This window comes from Girardinichthys multiradiatus, chromosome 13 (genome assembly GCF_021462225.1).
Source record: "Girardinichthys multiradiatus isolate DD_20200921_A chromosome 13, DD_fGirMul_XY1, whole genome shotgun sequence".
Lineage (NCBI taxonomy): Eukaryota > Metazoa > Chordata > Actinopteri > Cyprinodontiformes > Goodeidae > Girardinichthys > Girardinichthys multiradiatus.
In genome coordinates, this window is record NC_061806.1 from 10233093 (window position 1) to 10258688 (window position 25596).

At 41.2% G+C, this 25596-nt stretch overlaps 1 protein-coding gene across 1 annotated transcript; it reads left to right on the forward strand.

Annotated features, from left to right (window-relative positions):
* The first annotated feature begins 8963 nt into the window (after positions 1-8963).
* Positions 8964-25466, forward strand: parp10 (poly(ADP-ribose) polymerase family member 10). The gene is made up of 11 exons (XM_047383307.1): positions 8964-9097; positions 10663-10838; positions 11715-11957; positions 12144-12374; positions 12968-14007; positions 14104-14316; positions 19243-19354; positions 19426-20439; positions 23405-23538; positions 23617-23791; positions 23893-25466. The coding sequence occupies exons 2-11, from the start codon at positions 10664-10666 to the stop codon at positions 24189-24191; spliced, it is 3636 nt and encodes a 1211-aa protein (XP_047239263.1). The 5' UTR covers positions 8964-9097; position 10663; the 3' UTR covers positions 24192-25466.
* The last annotated feature ends 130 nt before the right edge of the window (positions 25467-25596 follow it).

Here is a 25596-nt window from a genome sequence, read left to right on the forward strand (position 1 = left end):
AGGGAATTCACAAAAATACCCTTGAGTGCCGCTTCATCCCAACCCACCTCCTGCGCTGCCACCCGGAAGTCGATGGCGAACTCCGCCAATGCCCTCTTTCCCTGTTTGAGGGTAAGTAACTTCTTAGCAGCTGTCTCCTGTTGGAGTGGTTGATCAAAGACTTCCTTGAAGTGACTGAAAAAAACAGCATAACTCAGAGACTCAATAGGGTTAGTTGTGAGAAAAGCGTGCGCCCAGCGTAAAGCAGATCCTTTTAGGGAGGTAACAATAAAAGTGATCTTGGAAGCAGCAGTCGGAAACAGAGAGGGGGAACGACTAAAAGCCAACTCACATTGGAGAGAAAACCCACCAAAATTATTAGGGTTGCCATCAAAAAGTTCAGACGGACGGAAATCAGGTTCTCGGATTCCGGATGAGTGGGTTGTGGGTGGCTGAGGATTCTCAGAACGAACTGGAGGATTGGAAGGAGCGGGTGAGAGTTTGGTTAATATTTCACTTAAGGCATGTACCATACCACCAAGTTCCGTGAGATGGGCATCTGTCGTCCTTTGTTGTTGTAGCAACTGTTGAAGCATGGTCTCAGTGGATTGGAGGCGTTCCCTCCAGGAGGTCTGTTCATCTTCATCTGATTTGTTTTTCGACATGTCTGCTGGCTGGAACATACTATCATTAATTTACTCAGGTTGTCGAAATATAACCAAATCAGAAGATGACACAGATTCGATGCACAGAATTAGATTGAAATGAGGTTTTATTGTTCCAACTTAGGTAGACCTTGATTAGAGTTGTTAGAAGCCAGAGGATGAGGAAGCCCCAAGGATCCGAGCAGAGAGAGAGTGTTCTGGCGGTGGAAATATTTACAGTGCAGATTTCCTGAAGAAGAGTTCCATATGGCGACAGGCAGGCAGACAGATGGGCAGATCGACAGGAAGGCAGGACAACAAGCGATCAGGCAGGCTGACAGAAGTCCACATAACAGAGACTATGTTCCAGCAACAGACTGTGTCAGCAGCTGTCTTAAAAAGCCATGAGCTCATTAGCTGGATGAGTTGCAGCTGAGAACAATGAAGTGCCAGAACCAGCCAGCAGAGATCTCACAGGATGCTTCAATAGCGGCCTTTAGCTCATCCAGAATGTTGGGTCTTGAGTCTCTCAACGTTCTCTTCACAATATCCCACCGATTCTCTATGGGGTTCAGGTCAGGAGAGTTGGCAGGCCAATTGAGCACAGTGATACCATGGTCAGTAAACCATTTACCAGTGGTTATGGCACTGTGAGCAGGTGCCAGGTCGTGCTGAAAAATGAAATCTTCATCTCCATAAAGCTTTTCAGCAGATGGAAGCATGAAGTGCTCCAAAATCTCCTGATAGCTAGCTGCATTGACCCTACCCTTGATAAAACACAGTGGACCAACACCAGCTGCTGACAGGGCATCCCAGACCATCACTGACTGTGGGTACTTGACACTGGACTTCTGGCATTTTGGCATTTCCTTCTCCCCAGTCTTCCTCCAGACTCTGGCACCTTGATTTCCGAATGACATGCAGAATTTGCTTTCATCCGAAAAAAGTACTTTGGACCACTGAGCAACAGTCCAGTGCTGCTTCTCTGTAGCCCAGGTCAGGCGCTTCTGCCGCTTTTTCTGGTTCAAAAGTGGCTTGACCTGGGGAATGCGGCACCTGTAGCCCATTTCCTGTACACGCCTGTGCACGGTGGCTCTGGATGTTTCTACTCCAGACTCAGTCCACTGCTTCCGCAGGTCCCCCAAGGTCTGGAATCGGCCCTTCTCCACAATCTTCCTCAGGTTCCGGTCACCTCTTCTCGTTGTGCAGCGTTTTCTGCCACACTTTTTCCTTCCCACAGACTTCCCACTGAGGTGCCTTGATACAGCACTCTGGGAACAGCCTATTCATTCAGAAATTTCTTTCTGTGTCTTACCCTCTTGCTTGAGGGTGTCAATAGTGGCCTTCTGGACAGCAGTCAGGTCGGCAGTCTTACCCATGATTGGGGTTTTGAGTGATGAACCAGGCTGGGAGTTTTAAAGGCCTCAGGAATCTTTTGCAGGTGTTTAGAGTTAACTCGTTGATTCAGATGATTAGGTTCATAGCTCGTTTAGAGACCCTTTTAATGATATGCTAATTTTGTGAGATAGGAATTTTGGGTTTTCATGAGCTGTATGCCAAAATCATCCGTATTAAGACAATGAAAGACCTGAAATATTTCAGTTAGTGTGCAATGAATCTAAAATATATGAATGTTAAATTTTCATCATTACATTATGGAAAATAATTAGCTTTATCACAATATGCTAATATTTTGAGAAGGACCTGTAAATGAGTCAACTCCTACTAATTATTTAAATTTTCACATTCCTCGAAATACTGGGCGAGGAGGAGGAGTAGCAACCATCTTTCAGTCCGATTTATTGATTAGTCCCAGACCAATCAATAGCTACAACTCCCCTGTATGGATCAGGGGAACAGTGCTAGGTTGGTTTAAATCTTATCTGTCTGACAGATTCCAGTTTGTTCATGTAAATGATAAATCATCTTTAAACTCCAGAGTTAATTGCGGAGTACCACAGGGTTCAGTACTTGGGCCAATTCTCTTTACTATATATATGCTTCCAATAGATAAAATTATTAGGCAACATAGAATACATTTTCACCGTTACGCTGATGACACTCAGCTTTACTTATCCATGAATCCTGATGAGCCCAACCAGTTAGATGGACTACAAGCATAAAAACTTGGATGACTTTAAATTTTCTGCTTCTAAATTCAGACAAGACAGAAGTTGCTGTCTTTGGACCGGAGTCTTTAAAAAAGAAACCTGCTTAGTCAATCACTTAACCTGGATGGCATTAAATTGACCTCCGATAATAAAGTAAAAAACCTTGGTGTTATTTTTGACCAGGACATGTCATTTAAATCCCATATTAAACAGGTTTCTGGGATTTCCTTCTTTCATCTCCGGAACATTGCCAAAATTAGAAGTATCCTATCCAGGAGTGACGCTGAAAAACTAGTCCATGCATTTGTTACTTCAAGGCTTGACTATTGTAATTCGTTACTATCAGGATGTCCACAAAATGCAGTTAAAAGCCTTCAGCTGATTCAAAATGCTGCAGCAAGAGTACTGATGAAAATCAAAAATAGAGATCATATTTCCCAAACTTTAGCTTCCCTTCATTGGCTCCCTGTTAAATCCAGAATATAATTTAAAATTCTCCTCCTCACATATAAAGCCCTTAATGATTTAGCTCCATCATACATCGGAGATCTGATTTTTCCATATGTTCCTAACAGAGCACATCATTCTCAGACTGCAGGTTTACTGGTGGTTCCTAGAGTCTCTAGACGTTGAATGGGATGCAGATCCTTTAGTTATCAGGCTCCTCTCCTGTGGAACCAGCTCCCAGTTTTAGTCCATGAGGCAGACACCCTGTCTACTTTTAAGGCTAGGCTTAAAACTTCTCTTTTTGATTAAGCTTATAGTTAGAGTGGCTTAGGTTATCCTAAGCTATCTTCCTTATTTTTTACCTCCGTCTTCTTCCCTCCCTGTTGGATGTAGTAAAGGGGAGTCAGGTTTAGCCTAAACCGGCTCAGTTATGGTTGAGGTTCAAACACATCCTCCATTTCTGCTACCTGTATAACCCCCTCTCTTTTCCAATGGTTATAATCAATCTGACAGAGAGAGGTATCCCAATCGTTATGGTTTTTAGTATAACAATGGCCATCAGTGGGCTCTAGATGGACACACTGTCTACTTTTAAGGCTAGGCTTAAAACTTTCCTTTTGATAAAGCTTATAGTTAGAGTGGCTTAGGTTATCCTGAGCTATCTCTGTAGTTATGCTGCTATAGGCTTAGGCTGCTGGAGGACATAATGACCACTTTCACCCTCTTTGCTACATTCTCACACTACTCTACAATTTTGCATTATTTGCTGTCATTTCTGCTTTTAACTTTGTTCTCTCTCTTTTCTCTTCCTAGAAGCTACACCTGGCCTGACTCTGTGTCTACCTGTGACACCTTTCTGGAGGGGGGCACCGTCCAAGCTTCTGCTGGCAACAACTTAATGCTCACCCTCTACTGATGATACACTTGGCCCTGTATTTCAGTGTTTAACCCTTTCTCTCTCCTAGACATAGCAATTGACTGAGCTTTTACTGTGACTAACTCTATGTGCTTCTCTTTCTAACCTTGAAAACTGGCTCAGAGTTTATCTGTTCTTTCTTTCTAGGTGAAACGACTAAAAGAGCTACATCCATTAACATTTATTTTCCTTCCCATATAAAGGACTCCTGGATCAGTGTCTCTGCTCTGTTCTCTCAAACCCCCAGTTGGTCGTGGCAGATGGCTGCTCACACTGAGCCTTGTTCTGCTGGAGGTTTCTTCCTGTTAAAAGGGAGTTTTTCCTCTCCACTGTCGCTACATGCATGCTCAGTATGAGGGATTGCTGCAAAGTCAACGCCAGTGACTGTCCACTGTCTCGACATGCTCATCCGGGAGGAGGGAAGACTGCAAGTCACTGACTGGATACAATCTGCTGGGTTTCCTTAGACAGAAAAATGTTTTATCCAATTTGAATAAATAACTGAATCTGACTGCACTGTTCAATGGTTAGGACTAATTGGAATGTATGTACCTGACTTTGGTGAAGTGCCTTGAGACAACATGTTTTGTGAATTGGGGCTATATAAATAAACTGAATTGAATTGAATTGAATTGAACTGAATTGAATGGACCACAACTGGTCCCAAACCCTTACTTTGGGAAATGCATTGCTACAGTATTTCAGTTGAAATCTTGGTACCAGTTAATCAGAATTATCATTGATGTCATTTTGGTGATTGATGGACCTTAAACAATCATTAGAAAAGAAAAGAAAAAAGAGTCAAACACTAGTTCTACATTAGGCTCTTGTAGATAAACATCTTGAACATAACAGAGGCTTTAATTAAGGCTCCACAAGGCTGATTGTTTTTGTCAGATGTTATTGGCCTACATGGACCCACATAATAATGGTGAGGATAATTTTTAGGGCAACACCCAAATCAGTCACCAGAAAACATGGACAAATACATAATTTGACTATGAACTAAAAGACTATGAACTAAAAGAAAAAGTCATAGTACAGCTTTGCATTGATTCAATGTGAACTTTCCTTCTAAGGTTACAGCTAAGTAAACCTAATATAAAATAAATATGTAATATTAATGAAGTCAATAAATAAACAGTTAAACACTCTGTCAAAACACACTGATCCATGCTTTCTCTGGATGGGGGAAGATTCAATGCAATCTTCTGGTTTCTTTACACCATCAGATTATTTTTTTAATAACATACATTGCATGTCTGACTTTTATGTATTAGTTATGAGAAAAAAAGTACACTCTCATTAAATTATATGGTATTGTGTAAAAATCCTTTTGTCCTTACTAAATTCTGTGATTTAAATCTAAAATCTCGTGTGGAAAAGCACAATAGAGTCTGCTCTGTGAATATTTATTTAACACAAATAGACATGTTATTGCTTACAACATCATGGGGAAGACTGCTGACTGGACAGTTGTCCAATAGACACCCTTCACAAGGAGGGTAATTCACTAAGAAAGAAGCTGACTTCTCCTGGCTGTTCACAGTGTGCTGTATCCAAGGATATTAGGGGAAAGTTGAGAGGAAGAAAAAAGTGTGTAAGAAAAATGTGTTTAAGCATGAAGAGTGAACCATAAAGATGCATATACTCTATTTTTTTAAGTAAGGTTTTTATATGTAGCCTAAGGTTATTATGATTATATGTATTCATGGTGACGACTGTACTCTCTGTCATGATCAAAGATATCTTGTTGAATAAATGAACTATTCAATTTGTGTTTACCCCTGAGTTGGCCTGGGTAAACCTGGGTTAAAGCTGGATAGCTTGGGTAAGAGTAAAATGCAAAAATGACCACAGGTAAGCAAAAATTAAGATAGTAAACAAACACTAAGCTCACCTGAACATTTAGGGGACATTTCCTAAATGTTCTCGAAAGGTTACACTAATGACAAAAATGAACAAGAGATTAAAAACAATTGTGAGCAGAGGAGGTTGTGATTATTTAATCTAAATGCACCAGGCCCAGCCCATCCTTCTTTTGAGATTTGAATGGAAACCTTTTGAGCAAGCAGGATGGAGAGTAACATAGATAAGTTGGAACTGATGCAATAGTTCATGCAACTAAAGCCTTGACCAAGTATTGAGTACATATTCTGCAAAGAACATGGACACCGTTTTCAGTAGGCTGACATTTTTGTAAAATGTTTTATTGGTTATATGTAGTTTACTGATAAGAACGTGAGATCTTAATCATCAGAGTTTACTGAAGAAAAACACTGGAAATGTATCTGTGTTTGTGTAGTGAATCTATAATTTTAGGTTTCTGAATTGAATTACAGAAATAAATGAACTTTTCTATCATATTCTAGGTCATTGAGATGCACCTGTATTTGACTGAACTGGACCTGTTTGCTTTGTAGAGTGCCTTGAGCTGACCGTTGTTGGGAATTGGCGTTTAACAAACCACTTTAAATTAAATTCAGCTTCATCAAATCCTTTCACTGACATCAGAATTCTCCATCTACACCACAGAGCTTCTCAAAGTCTTCCCCTTGGGTCTGTCATGCAGCTGTCTTAGCTTCTTATGTTTCTATGGCGGCTGGCAAACAACTTTTAGGCGCATTACTGGAGTATGGATCAGAAGCTATGGCACCATTGTATTCTTTTAAAAATTCCTGTTTAAAAAAAAAAAAAATTATATCAACAAATACTACAGGTCCTTCTCAAAATATTAGCATATTGTGATAAAGTTCATTATTTTCCATAATGTCATGATGAAAATTTAACATTCATATATTTTAGATTCATTGCACACTAACTGAAATATTTCAGGTCTTTTATTGTCTTAATACGACTGATTTTGGCATACAGCTCATGAAAACCCAAAATTCCTATCTCACAAAATTAGCATATTTCATCCGACCAATTAAAGAAAAGTGTTTTTAATACAACAAACGTCAACCTTCAAATAATCATGTACAGTTATGCACTCAATACTTGGTCGGGAATCCTTTTGCAGAAATGACTGCTTCAATGCGGCGTGGCATGGAGGCAATCAGCCTGTGGCACTGCTGAGGTCTTATGGAGGCCCAGGATGCTTCGATAGCGGCCTTTAGCTCATCCAGAGTGTTGGGTCTTGAGTCTCTCAACGTTCTCTTCACAATATCCCACAGATTCTCTATGGGGTTCAGGTCAGGAGAGTTGGCAGGCCAATTGAGCACAGTGATACCATGGCCAGTAAACCATTTACCAGTGGTTTTGGCACTGTGAGCAGGTGCCAGGTCGTGCTGAAAAATGAAATCTTCATCTCCATAAAGCTTTTCAGCAGATGGAAGCATGAAGTGCTCCAAAATCTCCTGATAGCTAGCTGCATTGACCCTGCCCTTGATAAAACACAGTGGACCAACACCAGCAGCTGACACAGCACCCCAGACCATCACTGATTGTGGGTACTTGACACTGGACTTCTGGCATTTTGGCATTTCCTTCTCCCCAGTCTTCCTCCAGACTCTGGCACCTTGATTTCCGATTGACATGCAGAATTTGCTTTCTTCCGAAAAAAGTACTTTGGACCACTGAGCAACAGTCCAGTGCTGCTTCTCTGTAGCCCAGGTCTGGGGAATGCGGCACCTGTAGCCCATTTCCTGTACACGCCTGTGCACGGTGGTTCTGGATGTTTCTACTCCAGACTCAGTCCACTGCTTCCGCAGGTCCCCCAAGGTCTGGAATCGGCCCTTCTCCACAATCTTCCTCAGCGTCCGGTCACCTCTTCTCGTTGTGCAGCGTTTTCTGCCACACTTTTTCCTTCCCACAGACTTCCCACTGAGGTGCCTTGATACAGCACTCTGGGAACAGCCTATTCATTCAGAAATTTCTTTCTGTGTCTTACCCTCTTGCTTGAGGGTGTCAATAGTGGCCTTCTGGACAGCAGTCAGGTCGGCAGTCTTACCCATGATTGGGGTTTTGAGTGATGAACCAGGCTGGGAGGTTTAAAGGCCTCAGGAATCTTTTGCAGGTGTTTAGAGTTAATTCGTTGATTCAGATGATTAGGTTCATAGCTCGTTTAGAGACCCTTTTAATGATATGCTAATTTTGTGAGATAGGAATTTTGGGTTTTCATGAGCTGTATGCCAAAATCATCCATATTAAGACAATAAAAGACCTGAAATATTTCAGTCAGTGTGCAATGAATCTAAAATATATGAATGTTAAATTTTCATCATGACATTATGGAAAATAATTAACTTTATCACAATATGCTAATATATTGAGAAGGACCTGTATATCCCAGGAAGGGAAGTGATTCCCTTATCCCTAGCTGATTCTCATGAAGATTTCTGACTGGTACTCTGTCATGTGAATATTTATTACACTCTAAGAATATCTGCTCTACTGTTTCCGTCTGTCTGCAGTAATCACAATATCCGGTAGCATGATTGTTAATAATTTTTACCGTTCTATTTTATTCTTTATGACCAAATCTCATCCTTTTCTTTAGTCTATGACACTTTCTAAATCCACCCACTTACTTTTGAATATTATGTCATTTAGCTTTGACTTCTGTATCTCACTACTCTTGCCATTCCATCCTAACATATAATTTAACTATATTTATCACCAAATGTTTGCTTATTTTTACATTCAAATCTACAATTTTCTTTGCTGAACTTTTAGGTGTCAGCCTCTATGCCAATAGGAACCCAGGCCTCTGCCATTTTGTTCATCCTGAAAACCGATTTATTTCTAGTTTAATATCGTATCTTGTCGTGAGTCTGAATGCATATACTGAATAACTTGTTAATGCGCTAGTTTGGTCTCAACAAACTAAAAGCCACTACTTGTTTTTGGGCTCATCCAATGAGCGACGCGGTTCAGAAACAGGCGGCGCCCCTTTAACACGCAGCGACGACCTGATGACGTCATCCGGGTTCAACAAGCAGCAAAACAAGGAAGCGCACCGCTGTCAGATAAAAGCCAATGCCTTCCTTTTAGTACAGGTAAGCAATTCTCCAAAATGCTCGTTTATCTGCATTTTGAAAATGTAGTTTCCTTATATTGTAGCCGTAGTTTGAAAACATTGCAACACGGTACCACTTATAGTGGCTTCAAACTAGTTTCTACACACACGAAGCTACGGCAGCTCCTGGTTTCACTTTCTAGCTGTTAACGTGACATCGTTAAGTCATGATTAATTGACTTTGGGTAAACTACACATTAAATTAAAACTGCGTCACACCGGCGCTGTTAGCGGCGTGTTACAGTGTTGAAAACAAGTGTGGCATTTTGGTCCTGAAACAATGTAACTGATGAGACTTCCTGTAAGGCTGAGGAACCTCCAGCAGCGTGCAGGCCCGGGCTGAATTTATTACTGGCTGCGGGAAGAAGTGATAGTCGAGTACCGGTCGGCCTGATTTCCTTCATTTTGAAAGAACGGTGATCGGCCGATACTTACATGTGAAACCGATTTTATTCACCGACCTTATCTACTTGTCTAACCTATAGTGCAGGTTTTGTTTGTTTTTAAAATCTGAAAAAGGAAAGACTAAAAGAACTGAAACGTTCTAAACTTTTCATTTATATTTGACAGCACTACCTCATGTGCAGTTAAAACAAGTTTGTATTGTTTCCTGTGTTTTTCAATAAAATAAAATTGAAGGTGTAGTGTGACCTTATAACAACTGACCTTATCAGTTATTTAAAAAATTGGTATCGGCAGGTCAGACTTTTTAATGATCAGTGATCGGCCAGAAAACTGCAATCAGTTCACCCCTAATAAAATATATATATAAATATATTAAAAAAGAAAGAGGACAAGTACTGTTATCAAGAGATATGAGGACTGTTTTCAACTTTTAATCATAGCTGCACAATATTATATATTTGGAAAACATGACATTGCCGATATCGATTGTGATTGACCCACATTTTCCTTATCAGCATCAGATGATGGCATGAAAGACAACGGAAGTCCGTCCTGCAATTTTCTACACGTTGAAGTTCTAGTGATGATTTCAATTTGATTCATTTTGCAGCGCTATCCATAAAACATGTAAAATCATAATTACATTTAATTATGTGCTTGAATCAATAGCAAGATAGTTGTTTATATGTCAAAAGTTACTGATTGTGCAATTGGTAGTAAATACAGTACCAAAGAGGAGTTGCGGTACGGGCCTGGTACCATTAAAGAGTTTTATGTTTATGGCGAGGACGCCTTATCACAGCATTACCTTGTGATTCAGATCTCTCTGAATGGGTCCTCATGCTGGCCTCATCTTGCTTTAAAGTTAGTACTGCTACAACTCCAGGGCCAGCCGTCCTTGTCTATTGTCTCCCTGTTGCCGCACACTGGATTTAAACAACATTGACGGGGTTCTGCAGAATGAAGGTGTTTGGTAAAAGTGCATCTATAGCTGTCATGAAGAACCTTAAATATGAAGTGTGTTTTTTCTGTTTGTTTTGTTTGTTTACAGCATAGCCCCATGTGTATTGGTGTATAACTCTGATTGTGGTATAATGTCAGATAGATTTGATCGCAGGCTTTCTTTGCCTTTGCTTTTAGGATGTCTGCTAAACACCCAGAGGAGAAGACGGTGGAGGTGTTGGAGCCTCCTGGAGGAGTAGATGAGGAGCTGCTGTCCCTTTATTTTGAGAATAAGCGTCGCTCTGGAGGAGGTCCACTTGAATCTGTGGAGATCAAGCAGAACCGTGTTGTGCTGGTGTTTGAAGAGGCAGAAGGCAAGTGAAAAGTGATCTGTGTGTGATTTCCTTTATTTATTTTGGTGTGCTTTGCGGACTGTAGTCATTTATTCACATTTCCTGGATAAGGCAAAACAATCTGTCTGCAGGTGAAGACATTAGGAGCAGCAGAAGGAGGAGAAATCATAAAATATTGTGCTAAATTCTTGAGCCACTCCTTATTTTTTATAGAGGCAAAGCATCAGTGTAATTTAATGTGCCGTGAAGGGATAGCTTTTTTAGAAGGGCCTTTTCTGGTAGGATTTTGTTCTGCAGTCGCTTCATAACAGATCTTCAAGGATGATAAATCAACATTGAAACAGTTTACTGTATTTGTAAAGCCTAGGGGAGGCTCTGCCATGGTTTGGGATGCATTTAGTGAACATGGTTGATTTTATTTTTTACCTACGAATGTACCATCACAGCATAATCCATTCACTGTTCAGATCAAGAAGACATTTGGCGGCAGCTTCAGTGTTTACATGATGGCGTGTTTGACCACTTTACCAGAGAAACAGACCTGGATTGGAGCCTCTCCAAAGCCTTGGCCTCAACTTCTCTGAAGACATACAGGATCCTCTTGATTAGAGATACACAATATGTATTGTGCAGCAATATCACAATTGCAAAGGGCAGCTTGAACACAATATTTTTTAGGAGGTTATTTTTTAATTGTCAGACTTGTACAACTGTTGCTTTTGCCTTTTCCCTGCCTCTGCTTGCTATTGTCCTTGCAAAGAGAAAGGGGTGTTTACCTTCTAATAAGATAAGAAACATCAGCACTTCATATGTCTAGAACCACTTCAGTTTGTATATATGTGTCACTGACACACCGTATGCTAATTTCTTTTGTGTCTGCTTCCATCCCGTTGACAGCTGCAGCCAGAGTGCTGTCGAAACGGCATCATGTAGTGCATAACTCAGAGCTGAGTGTAAGAAAGCCTCCCTCGAAGGACCAATGCAGACTTCTGCTGAGGGGAATCAGCCCCCACACCAGCACAGAGATGATAGAGCTCTACGTGGAAAACATGATGGACTTGAACATTACGGATTACACTCTGATCCCGTCACCAGAAAGCAATTTCTTCCTCATTCATCTCAGGCGACCCTTATCTAAAGGTCAAATAAGTGTACATTTTTGCAACTATTTGGAAGAAGTTTCTGTCTCCCATTTAGGGTTAATTGATGATGTATACAGAAACCATGTTTACAAACTCACAACTGTCATAGAGATTGCTGTGCTAAAAATCTAGCATGTTATGTTTTTATTTTTCCATAGCCTACTAAATCTACCTCTGTGTTTAGATTTCCAGACTCTGAGCACAAGAATCTCCAAGAGGAAACTGGATGGGTCAGAGGTAACTCTGGAACAGATTGAGCAAACTGACTCGGTTTTAGTTGAAAACCTGCACCCGGGCACCACACCAGAACTGCTTACATTGTACTTTGAGGGCGAGCGAGGCGGGAACCAGAAGGTGAAGGAGGTCAGCATTCTCTCTGAGGGAACCGCGAAGGTGTCCTTTGCATATTACGAGTGTAAGTTGTGCACTGAGTGACCTTTTGAAGTCCCCGACAGTGCTGGGTTTTATGTGGTAGTCCAACACAAAGGAGTGCACGATTGTGACATAGAATGACCTAGTCAAAGTTCTTCCCTCTTTTTCTCTAACACATGAATATGCTTTGATTTAAACCGTTCAGTTATAGTTCTGGCTTTATATTTGGGGTTGCTCTGCTGGAAGGTGAACCTCCGCCTCATTCCCAATTATTTTGCAGCCCCTTAACTGTTTTTTTAAACACCATCTTCCCATCTACCCCAACCAGCTTCCATGTTCGTACTGAAGAAAAGCATTCCCACAGCATGATGCTGCCACCACTGTGTGTCATGGGGGGAATATCAGAATAAAAGGGGCTAAATGCAAACACATTCCACACTTTTCCGACTTTACGTTTGTAACAAATGTTGAAAACCTTTGCCTTCATCTTCATGGTCATGCACAGGTTTATGTTGGTCTATCATATAAATTTTCTTTAAAGTATGCTAATACTTGTGGTCATCACATGACAGAAAGTAAAAAGGCTGAACGGGTATTGATGAAATTGTTCAGTGGAATGTGTTCTGTTTCTGACAGCTGTGGACTCTGTCCTGGACCGCCCTCACAAAGTGAACGATACTGAACTCGTAGTGAAGGCCTACTTTGACTTTCTTCAACCTGCAAGACAAGACTCTGAAACTAAGAGCGAAGATGACACAGAGACGACCTCAGAGGATCAGAACAATATTGAAATGCAGAGCAGTCCACTCCCAGTAGATGCAGAGCGGTCCTCCCCAGCTGGGAGGTCGAACAGCAGTCCGTCGTCCTCTCAGACCGCCTCGGAGCCACCTGCTGCTAGTGTGGTGGTAGGCAAGGTGGTGGAGGCAGTCATGGAAGATCAAGCAGAGGAAATGGAAACACTATCGGCCCACATTGCCATCACAGACCCAGTAAAACACACTTTGTATCAAAGGAGCAACTTTCAACGTGATGTGCAGAAGGCCCATCCAGGTTTTAGCATCCAAATTAAACATGATGGTGTGTACATAGCAGGACCTAACAAACTTGAACTAGAACAGATAAAAGACACAATTTCAAGCTTTATTGGGAGCATAGTCCAGACCCATTTTACCTTCGGCATGGAGGTGGCTGAATTCCTTGAAAGAAAAGATGTGAAGAACAAGCTGCTACAAGCAATGACTCAAAGGGGTTTGCATGCTCTATACAGCGTGTCCGATTCAACTGTGTCTGTAACAGCCTTAACCCAAAACTCTGCCAACCAGGCAAGTGGCTTTTTAAAATCCCAAGTTTGCCAATTCAGCATGCCTCTGGAGTCAGAGCAAGAAAGCCTGCTGTGCTGCAGAGAGTGGTCTCAGTTCCTGCTGGCTCTGGGCTTCACATCTGCAAAGATTTCAGAGCATGCAGGGAATATGGATGTCTTAACTCTGAAGGGCATGGAGAAGGAGAAGCAGGCTGCGATCCTGCAGTTTCTGACTACACCCATCGAAAGGGAGTCGGTCCTCTCTATGGAGCCGGGCATGCTGAAGTACATCCAAATTCACTTTCATCAGCTGCTGGCTGACATGGACCAAGTGTCCATTTTTCCTCTGGAGGCTGAAGATCATTGTGGGTTAAAGGTACGTAGGGGATAAAACTGTCTCTCATTATTTAATTCAAAGTCTTCAAATTGATACGTTTTTATGGTTCATTTCTGTTTTTATCATATCTGATAGATCCATGGCCAAGCAGTCTCATGCCAGATGGCAGAGGAGGTGCTGCAAGGCGTGCTCTCATCAATCTGCACCAGAACCATCACAGTAAATGTCCCAGGAGTGGCTCGCTTTTTAGATGAAAAGGAGTGCAGGAGCATTCTGAACGAGATGGAGACAAAGTTTCAGGTGTACATCAGGCTGCAGTACATGCCCTGGGAGCCCTTACTGCACCAGGTAATGGTAACAAAGCAACAGATTTGACATCTCGTGCTTTTCAAGCTATGCAACTCCAAGCTTCCCCTCGGCTGACCGGTTCTACTGGTTGCCGTCCATTTGAATGAGCCCGCAGTCAGTGCAGCCTGAGGCAAAGAATACAGAAAAAAGAGGCTGATTTTCTGAATGAGTCTCACCTTCAGAACGGTTTATTTTCCGTGTGTTTTCAGTCCACCACACTCCAGAGTAGGAGTTAGAAGTTTGGACACTTCGTCTCATTTAAAATGAATATTGACTTTTTTTGTACCAAACTTGTTGTGATCTTTTGAAAAACCATTTAAATGTTTTGTCTTGTTAAAAAAAACCTGGACCAAGCTTATCTTACTTTTTAAAATTATTTTCATATGCAAATTTCCAAAAATAGAGTTCCATTCTTTAATGTTTAAGCACACATGTTAGCTAAAATTGGTGTTTTCTTTTACTTTCCCATCTGTAGCTGTTCTCTCTTTAAGGCTCCATCCCAAGTGTCTAAGTGCAAAGCTAGAGGCAACTTCTAGCACTTTGTTTGAGTTTGGCCAAACTGAATTCTATGCAAGCATTAAGAGAGGGTGCTACATTTTAATGTAAATAACTGTTGTGCTGCTAACAAGACGTTTCTACCTGGAAGTAAGCAAGAACTGCTGCCTCTTTTAATCTTGTTTGCAATCAGTTAGTTGGCTTATTTATTACAGTACCATTCACTCCTATTGGCACCCCTGGTAGAGAGTCTGAATATTCCTCCCAGATAATCCAGAGTCGTGGCTTCTCTCTTCAGCTCACCTTACAGGTTTTCTGTGGGATTTAGGCTTGGGAGCTGAGTTTGCTGTGGAAGAAGGTTGATTTTGTGCCTGTTGAGCTTGTGTTGTTTTGGCCAAATTTCTATGAGTGTAGATATGTTCTTGCAGCCATCTTGTAAGACCACGGTTTGACTGTGGAAGCATCGTTCATGGATCGAGGCTGGAGACTATGCATCATGAAGCTACCTGAGCCTTTTTATCTACCTAGGTTGCTTTTAGTCTGGTTTTCTGTTGTGGGTTCTGAAAGTCGGCCCGTTTATGTAGGTAACGGCACCTGACGGTAAGTGGGTCCTTCTCCTGCAGGACTGTTGCTGCGATCTGAGGACAGAGATGTCTGCTAAGAATGCAAATACAGGTCCTTCTCAAAATATTAGCATATTGTGATAAAGTTCATTATTTTCCATAATGTCATGATGAAAATGTAACATTCATATATTTTAGATTCATTGCACACTAACTGAAATATTTCAGGTCTTTTATTGTCTTATTACGGAGGATTTTGGCATACAGCTCATGAAAACCCAAAATTCCTATCTCACAAAATTAGCATATCATTAAAAGGGTCTCTAAACGAGCTATGAATCTAATCATCTGAATCAACGAGTTAACTCTAAACACCTGCAAAAGATTCCTGAGGCCTTTAAAACTCCCAGCCTGGTTCATCACTCAAAACCCCAATCATGGGTAAGACTGCCAACCTGACTGCTGTCCAGAAGGCCACTATTGACACCCTCAAGCAAGAGGGTAAGACACAGAAAGAAATTTCTGAATGAATAGGCTGTTCCCTGAGTGCTGTATCAAGGCACCTCAGTGGGAAGTCTGTGGGAAGGAAAAAGTGTGGCAGAAAACGCTGCACAACAAGAAGAGGTGACCGGACCCTGAGGAAGATTGTGGAGAAGGGCCAATTCCAGACCTTGGGGGACCTGCGGAAGCAGTGGACTGAGTCTGGAGTAGAAACATCCAGAGCCACCGTGCACAGGCGTGTGCAGGAAATGGGCTACAGGTGCCGCATTCCCCAGGTCAAGCCACTTTTGAACCAGAAACAGCAGCAGAAGCGCCTGACCTGGGCTACAGAGAAGCAGAACTGGACTGTTGCTGAGTGGTCCAAAGTACTTTTTTCGGATGAAAGCAAATTCTGCATGTCATTCGGAAATCAAGGTGCCAGAGTCTGGAGGAAGACTGGGGAGAAGGAAATGCCAAAATGCCAGAAGTCCAGTGTCAAGTACCCACAGTCAGTGATGGTCTGGGGTGCCGTGTCAGCTGCTGGTGTTGGTCCACTGTGTTTTATCAAGGGCAGGGTCAATGCAGCTAGCTATCAGGAGATTTTGGAGCACTTCATGCTTCCATCTGCTGAAAAGCTTTATGGAGATGAAGATTTCATTTTTCAGCACAGCCTGGCACCTGCTCACAGTGCCAAAACCACTGGTAAATGGTTTACTGACCATGGTATCACTGTGCTCAATTGGCCTGCCAACTCTCCTGACCTGAACCCCATAGAGAATCTGTGGGATATTGTGAAGAGAACGTTGAGAGACTCAAGACCCAACACTCTGGATGAGCTAAAGACCGCTATCGAAGCATCCTGGGCCTCCATAAGACCTCAGCAGTGCCACAGGCTGATTGCCTCCATGCCACGCCGCATTGAAGCAGTCATTTCTGCCAAAGGATTCCCGACCAAGTATTGAGTGCATAACTGTACATGATTATTTGAAGGTTGACGTTTTTTGTATTAAAAACACTTTTCTTTTATTGGTCGGATGAAATATGCTAATTTTGTGAGATAGGAATTTTGGGTTTTCATGAGCTGTATGCCAAAATCATCCATATTAAGACAATAAAAGACCTGAAATATTTCAGTTAGTGTGCAATGAATCTAAAATATACAGGTCCTTCTCAAAAAATTAGCATATTGTGATAAAGTTCATTATTTTCCATAATGTCAGAATGAAAATTTAACATTCATATATTTTAGATTCATTGCACACTAACTGAAATATTTCAGGTCTTTTATTGTCTTAATACGGATGATTTTGGCATACAGCTCATGAAAACCCAAAATTCCTATCTCACAAAATTAGCATATTATTAAAAGGGTCTCTAAATGAGCTATGAACCTAATCATCTGAATCAACGAGTTAACTCTAAACACCTGCAAAAGATTCCTGAGGCCTTTAAAACTCCCAGCCTGGTTCATCACTCAAAACCCCAATCATGGGTAAGACTGCCGACCTGACTGCTGTCCAGAAGGCCACTATTGATACCCTCAAGCAAGAGGGTAAGACACAGAAAGAAATTTCTGAACGAATAGGCTGTTCCCAGAGTGCTGTATCAAGGTACCTCAGTGGGAAGTCTGTGGGAAGGAAAAAGTGTGGCAGAAAATGCTGCACAACGAGAAGAGGTGACCGGACCCTGAGGAAGATTGTGGAGAAGGGCCGATTCCAGACCTTGGGGGACCTGCGGAAGCAGTGGACTGAGTCTGGAGTAGAAACATCCAGAGCCACCGTGCACAGGCGTGTGCAGGAAATGGGCTACAGGTGCCGCATTCCCCAGACCTGGGCTACAGAGAAGCAGCACTGGACTGTTGCTCAGTGGTCCAAAGTACTTTTTTCGGATGAAAGCAAATTCTGCATGTCATTCGGAAATCAAGGTGCCAGAGTCTGGAGGCAGACTGGGGAGAAGGAAATGCCAAAATGCCAGAAGTCCAGTGTCAAGTACCCACAGTCAGTGATGGTCTGGGGTGCCGTGTCAGCTGCTGGTGTTGGTCCACTGTGTTTTATCAAGGGCAGGGTCAATGCAGCTAGCTATCAGGAGATTTTGGAGCACTTTATGCTTCCATCTGCTGAAAAGCTTTATGGAGATGAAGATTTCATTTTTCAGCACAACCTGGCACCTGCTCACAGTGCCAAAACCACTCGTAAATGGTTTACTGACCATGGTATCACTGTGCTCAATTGGCCTGCCAACTTTCCTGACCTGAACCCCATAGAGAATCTGTGGGATATTGTGAAGAGAACGTTGAGAGACTCAAGACCCAACACTCTGGATGAGCTAAAGGCCGCTATCGAAGCATCCTGGGCCTCCATAAGACCTCAGCAGTGCCACAGGCTGATTGCCTCCATGCCACGCCGCATTGAAGCAGTCATTTCTGCAAAAGGATTCCCAACCAAGTATTGAGTGCATAACTGTACATGATTATTTGAAGGTTGACGTTTTTTGTATTAAAAACACTTTTCTTTTATTGGTCGGATGAAATATGCTAATTTTGTGAGATAGGAATTTTGGGTTTTCATGAACTGTATGCCAAAATCATCCGTATTAAGACAATAAAAGACCTGAAATATTTCAGTTAGTGTGCAATGAATCTAAAATATATGAATGTTAAATTTTCATCATTACATTATAGAAAATAATTAACTTTATCACAATATGCTAATTTTTTGAGAAGGACCTGTATGAATGTTAAATTTTCATCATGACATTATGGAAAATAATGAACTTTATCACAATATGCTAATATTTTGAGAAGGACCTGTATAACAGTGATATCAGACCCAAAACAGCATTTATTTCAGGTTTGTTTGAATGCTCCAAGACTGCTTCTCCAAACTATGTGGAAATGTATCGGGCCCAACTCTTGGAGAGAAAGGGAAAAATGGAGAGCTCTGACAGGAATTACCGTCGGCTATGCAGAATTTTAAAGCAGTTAAGCTCTAAAGCAAGTTTTAACTCAGAAGTTTGGAATCATCCAGAGATCTTTAATAATTAAAGCCTCTCATAGATGGAATAACAACATGCACACATGCTGCAGCTTCAGCAGTCTGTCGTCCTCTGACTGACTAGATGAACAGAACATACAAATCACAATCAAGACTTTCTATGAAATAACAGCACTTACCCAAAACAGCGGTGCTTCTACTCTGGCTTAGTTCTATTGAGGTGTTTTTTTTTTTAAAGCTCCATCATTTCCAAACAGATCTGATTTATAATCAGAAATATATTGTCAGATTATTCCATTGATGTAGACTGATTTAATTTCAAGTATTTCATATTATTATTATTTTGCTAATGGACATGAAAATGTAAATTATTGATATTTCCCTGTTTGTTGCAGGACATCTTTGAAAGCGCATGGCAGATGCTGTCTCAGAAGAACATCCAGAGAGGCTTTGTGAACGGATCTGAGCTGAAAGCTGACTCCGTGCAGACAGATTCTAACGTAGCAGGTAGTATCTTCTTTTCTCACATGTTCATTTGTGTAACTGCAGCGTCACTTAATCTGTTTGCCTGCTTTCAGGTATTTTAAAGGAGGCCAAAAGAATCGTCTCTACTGTTGATAAAAGGCAGGAAGATGGGGTGCCCACATTAGACCAGCTCGATGACATGGATAATTTAGATTTGTACACTGCTGAGGAACCAGGCACGATGACGGATACAGGTTCTGATGTGACTGCCTTCCAAGCTACCCAGCCCTTAGCTGATCAAAAGGTACCAAATGGGGCACTCCTACTGTCTGAGGGAGTTCTAGGCACCAGCAGCAGCCTGGAGGAAGAGGCCCAACTCTCTTTAGCCATACAGTACTCCATGGAGTCGAGCCAGTGGTCCCTGCAGGACGAAGAGGAACAGCTAAAAAAAGCCTTAGAGCTGTCCAAGAAACTGATTCAAGAGGAACACTCCTCTAGTACTTCAGACATCAGCCAGCAGGTTGCCCAGCAGAAGGGAGGTGTTGACCTGTCCTTCGAGGATGCCTTGAAGGCAGCCAACACCCTTCAGCTCTATGTGTTTGCAGGGTATAGCTGTGACCTGATTCGGGTGGACATTGCTTTTAATAAGAAGGTGAACCAGAGACAGGCTGAGGAGAAGGTGGAGCACAGAAGCATCAACAACATGTCTGATTACCACAGGAAATGTCTGGAGATGATCAAGCGGAAGCATGCAGTGGAGATTCAAGTTCAGGGAACCATCATTGCTGTTTCTGGGTTTAAGGATTATGTGAATGGAGCACTTTCTGATGTGAAGCTACTGCTGGAGAATATCTCTAACTCTGTATCAGAAAAGGAAATCCTGAAGACTGTCCAGTGGGTGCATCATCACCCAGTCACCTTAAAGACCAACGCTTACTCTAGTGATGCTATAGTTTTCATTGAGAACGCGTGGAGAATGAAGCTTAAGAAAGTCGATATCTTGTTCGACAACCAGCCCTACATTATCAACTTTGAGAAGATGCAAGAATATAATATCGCTTCTGGGAAATCAGTGAAAATCTCCAGGAAGCTGCTCGAGTTGGGGGATGTGACCCAGGATGTTCCAGGTAAATGTGTGGTACTTTAAGGGCATCAGCTAAGCTGTAAAACAGACAAACCTTGATTTAAGACCAACACCAAAATCAGAAGTACATATTTTCTTTGAGTCAGGAGAACAGTAAGAAAATTGACCTGCCTCTGTTTCATAATCACCTAATTTGTATAATGAAGAGCATTTATTTAATCTTAGAGTAGATTAATTTTAGGAGGTATGTCTTAAAGGTTCTAAATTAGAGATAAACTAACCAGTTTTTGTCAGATTTTGACCTGTCAATTTCAACTTCTTTTTAAGGTTTATAACATTCAGTTTCAACAAGAATATTTCTACTTCTTGTCATGTTCTTCGTAATTATTTCTATTCGGAGCAGATGCATCTTTACAGCACTGTGTGAGAGCAGACACTGAAAAACAGGGCTTTATTATTTGCTATATAAAACCAAGATAATGATTAGCATTGGCATTTTAGCATCTTATATTGGGTGATTAGATGAGTTAGCATGACTAGCATTGTTAAATATGTTGTCTCTGTGTGTAATCCCAAGAGAATATGGATTCTTCACCAAAAGATGCCAACATTTCCAAATCCAGCATGGTCCATATCAGACAGAATTTGAAAGCTGTGAACTTTCTGCCCTCCTCGTTTCTTCTGACAGTCTCGCTGTCCCTCTGCCTGGATACACCGCACACACGTGTTAGACGTATCGCAGTGAATACTATTTCCTTTTAAATTGCTTCTAACACGTGTTTCTCCTGATTTCTTTTTTAGACAGCTCAGTTAAATTGAAAACATTGTCTTCCACACTCTGTAACACTGTCCACACTGAAGAGTGTTGCCAGCGCAGTCTTTCCGCTCTGAGTACGTTGGGTTTACTGACTGGAAAAAGATTGGACTTTTCAGCTGAAGATGAGAAAACAGCCAAATTTGATCCCCTACAGATTTCCTGTGCATCTCTACTCTGAACAGTTTTCTAGTAGATTGCTTTGGTTATACATCAGGCACTTTTTAATAATTCTAGAGTGATGTTTAGAGGAATACATAAAAAAAGACGACTTTGCCTTCAAGAAACAATAGATGTCTACTAAAGATCACTAAAATTTGGTTTCATCATTTGACTTCCAATTTATTAACAAAAATAAGTCAACTTAAAGACAAACATATTTCAGTCAACAAACTCTTTACTAACAATCCAACTAAACTACAAAGCAAAATGAAAGCATTCAGAAGACCAACATTATGCAATATGACCAAGTGAATCAAAGATGGTTAAAAATCATGACCTAAAGAGTGATGCAACATTACCATGCAATGTTATTTATGTTTGAGAACCAAGGATTATATTGAGGAATCTGGAAATGAAGTTAAGTTAGTCTTGGAACCAACTTAGACGATTATTGTTATACTTTCAAATAACCATTCATAATGCAAGATCATATAAAACATTATTTTAATACAATAATATTTTAAGGAATGATTTGCTGAATAAAACCAACCTACTGGATGACTAAATCTCACTGTTGTTTATTTGCTGCCTTTATTAAGTACAGTAATATTTAAGGAAATATTAAAGTAATATTTAAGGAAAAATATTATTTTGAATAAGAACCAACAACCTTTCTAGAAAAAGTCTTAATGGTGTCTAATTAGCTATGACATTTAGTAAAATAACATTTAGGGAAATATTATTTTCCTAAATTGGAAACTAACAACCTTTCTGGATAAATGATTCTTAATGGATTCATAACATGGCGACGAGTCACGTGTTATCTTAGCCGTTAGTGGTTAGAGCTAACAGGAAACTTATAGCTTGCTACACGTGTACCTTGTTAAAATACCATCAATAAAAGGACCAAACTGCATAAGCGTGGAAGGCGCGTTATGGCCGATCTGTATTTATAAACCACCCTTTAAATAAAGTTGATCTTAACTTTAAAACACAACACAGAACACATCATTAGCTGAGCAGCTAGTCTGCTAGCACGTAGCTGAGTTTTCTCAACACAAACAAAAAGCAAACGTCATGGAATTAACATTATTCAGATTATTTCCTCCTGAACTAGTTTTCTCTGCCCAAACACCACCTCTTACGTAAACCATGCTCAAGAAGGTGTTCCAAAGGGCGCTGGTTTTTGGGAAGCGAAATTGTCCATTCCAAAGGCACGTTGTGGAAACTCCAGTGTCCACGGTGCGGCGGAGTAGCTCTTGCTACCTGGATGTGCACTCAGGAAGGCATGTGATGCGGTCCCGGCCTTCTTTTCCAGACCGTGGGGGAAATCCACTTAGATTGGGGCTGCTTCTGGAGGCCTCAGTGGAAACGTCAAGCCATGCCTGTCTTATTACAACCTTTTTATGAATGAATACTGGATACTCAAACAACAAATCATTACTTAACTTTGTTGCATACGATCGGCGTGAGCGTAGTCACTTTTGGATCCAAGGATTCTTCAAAGTAGAAGCCTTACACGCCCACGGGTTTCAAGGCCTTCAGCTGACGCATGCTCTGGTCCGTCCATTAGCCACTGTCTACAATGACACCGAGCGGAGGGGGGAACATGCTCTTGGGTCAGAGATTCCAGCTCTGACTCTTCCTCTTCCTGGGCTTTATTAGGAATAGGTTAGTGTGATGTTGAAAGGTGCAGAGATTCACACAGGCCTTTGATGATCTATATTTAAGAGTCCATGTTCATCCATGTTTCACTTCATGGCTGGGGTCCCAATACAATTAATGTGCTATGGTCCATTAAGCTTGGAGCATGAATAATGGAATATAATGTAATTTAAATAGTTTATGTAGATGTAGAAACACTGATATGTATTTTGAGGATGAATTACTTTAATAATCATTTGTTTTATGTACTATACTGCTGTAAGTTTGACCCAGCTGCTTGTCCTTGCAGCTTTCTATACTTGTTGCTAAGTGGCCTTGGTGACTGATTTATAAAACAAATTATACTATCTGAATCTTTTAATAACAGAGGAGGAATATTCTCTGCTGTTAAACCTGCCCGATGCAACCAAAATCGACGAGGAATCTGAGGAATTCCAGGATGTGGTGAAAAATTTCTACAGCACCATACAGGAGTACCACAGCAAAATCCGAATCATACAGGTGAAGAGAGGACAATCCCTGGCAGCAAATAAACGTGATGTTTCTGTAATAACTTGTTCTTTTACCCCTCGCTTCCAGGTGGAGAAACTCATGAACCGACTGCTGTACAATCAGTACAAGCTGAAGAAGGCGAGTGTACTGCAGCACTCTACTCAGCCGGTGGTGGAACGGACTCTTTACCACGGGACGAGCGAGGCGAGCGTGAAGGAGATCTGTGTTCATGGGTTTAACCGAAGCTTCTGTGGAAAGAATGGTACATTTCAAAAATGTCAATGCGCTGACTTTGTCTCATCTTGTGTGTCTGTTTCTGAAGATCAGAGGTTTGAATTACTTCTTCTTTTCTTTCCCACACAGCCACAGTTTACGGTCAGGGGGTGTATTTCGCCGTCAACTCCGCCCTGTCTGTCCAGGATCAGTATTCGCCCCCGAACGCAGATGGGTACAAGTTTATTTTCGCTTCGAAGGTTCTAACTGGAGATTTCACTAAAGGCTGCCACTCGATGAAGACGGCGCCGCTAAAAGAGACCGGAGATATTCCCCTTAGATACGACAGCGTGACTGATGACATTACAAAGCCCACCATGTTCGTCATCTTCAACGACACACAAGCCTTCCCAGAATATCTCATTACGTGCCAACGAATCCAGCGCTAAAGCATTATTTCAAGAAGAGACTCCTGGTGTTTTAAGGGCTTTTGAAAGTCTACAGCTTAATCAGTGACAATCAGCCCTTTATCAAGTCTGTCTTGGTTTTTCTTTTTTCCTTTATTGTCTTAACAATAAGACTTGTAGTAATGCAATGCTAGGCATATCCTCTCTGCACCCTGTGGCTGATTGTTTGATCTTTACTGCAATGTCACACTTATTTCTGTCCATTTTCATTGGAACTGTTTCATTGATGGTACTGATACACCTTAGCTAAGGAAACTGGTTTCTTTAAAGCAGGGTCATTAGTTCGTCACTGACACCAGCTAGCTCCTTTTTAGGGCTACGAGCGTGGAAGTACAACCCTGGCGAGCTTGAAAATAAATGAACCCAAACTAAAACCAAGAACGAACCTGTTTTATGACTTTTTTCCAATTTATGGAAAAGTCGACCATTCCAGCCAGGATTAAATGTCGCTGTAGTAGTACTTTACCTGAGAGGGAACCATGAGCGATTGTCTATCGGCTTGTGTGTTTCGAGGGCTTAGGTTGCATGTTTCTGAAACTGGCAGTATGTGTAAACATCAGGCACTTCTGCTGAGTGTCCTGTATCACTCACTTCTGTCTGGCTGCTTCCGTTTGTGGGAGGGTAGGTATTGTGGAAGAGAGGCTTATTTTTTCTACCTTGCAGCTATGACCTGATGCACGTGTTTGAAGTGTCTTAAAGGTTACTTCCAGGAGCATCTTTTTGTCTGTTTCTGCATCGCTAAGCACAATTCTACACAGTAAAATCCAAAAGTTGATATTACAACGACTGAAAGTTTGCCAGAGAAGGAGCACAGTCAGGATCTTTCTTTGTCTTGATGGCACTTCTTTTTTTCTTTAATCAGTTTTACAATAGAGAATCTTTGTTCAGTGGTAACTTTCTGAGCTCTTATGTCTTTCGACTCTGCAGTCTGAAGGCAAGTCTGTTTTGATTTCAACAAAATAAGGTAATCTGAGCTGTGCTTTTTGTAGTATTAGCACTACATGTGGGGGTCGTGATCATTGTCACCTCTTTACAATACTGAGTGTAGCATTGTTGGCATAATGATTGACATGGGGTTCACAGTGCCTGTTGAAGGTTCTTAAGTGTTCTTGATGAATGCCTTAGCAGCAATTCTGTAATTTTTTTTTTTTTTTTACGTCAGGTTTTCAGTTTTACGTTTTAAATAGGAGAGTGAATATTTTTTGAAACGGAAGAAAAACAGATTAAAATGAAAACTGCTGAGATTTTTCTGTTCAACTGTGTTCAGCTTTTTCTTTTTGAGCATCTCATTCGCAGAGGAAGTCTTAAATAATTCCAAACTGAAGACAGGGGTTTCATATAGTAATAATTATTTAGACTGATGATGTTTACTAATCTCTAATAAATT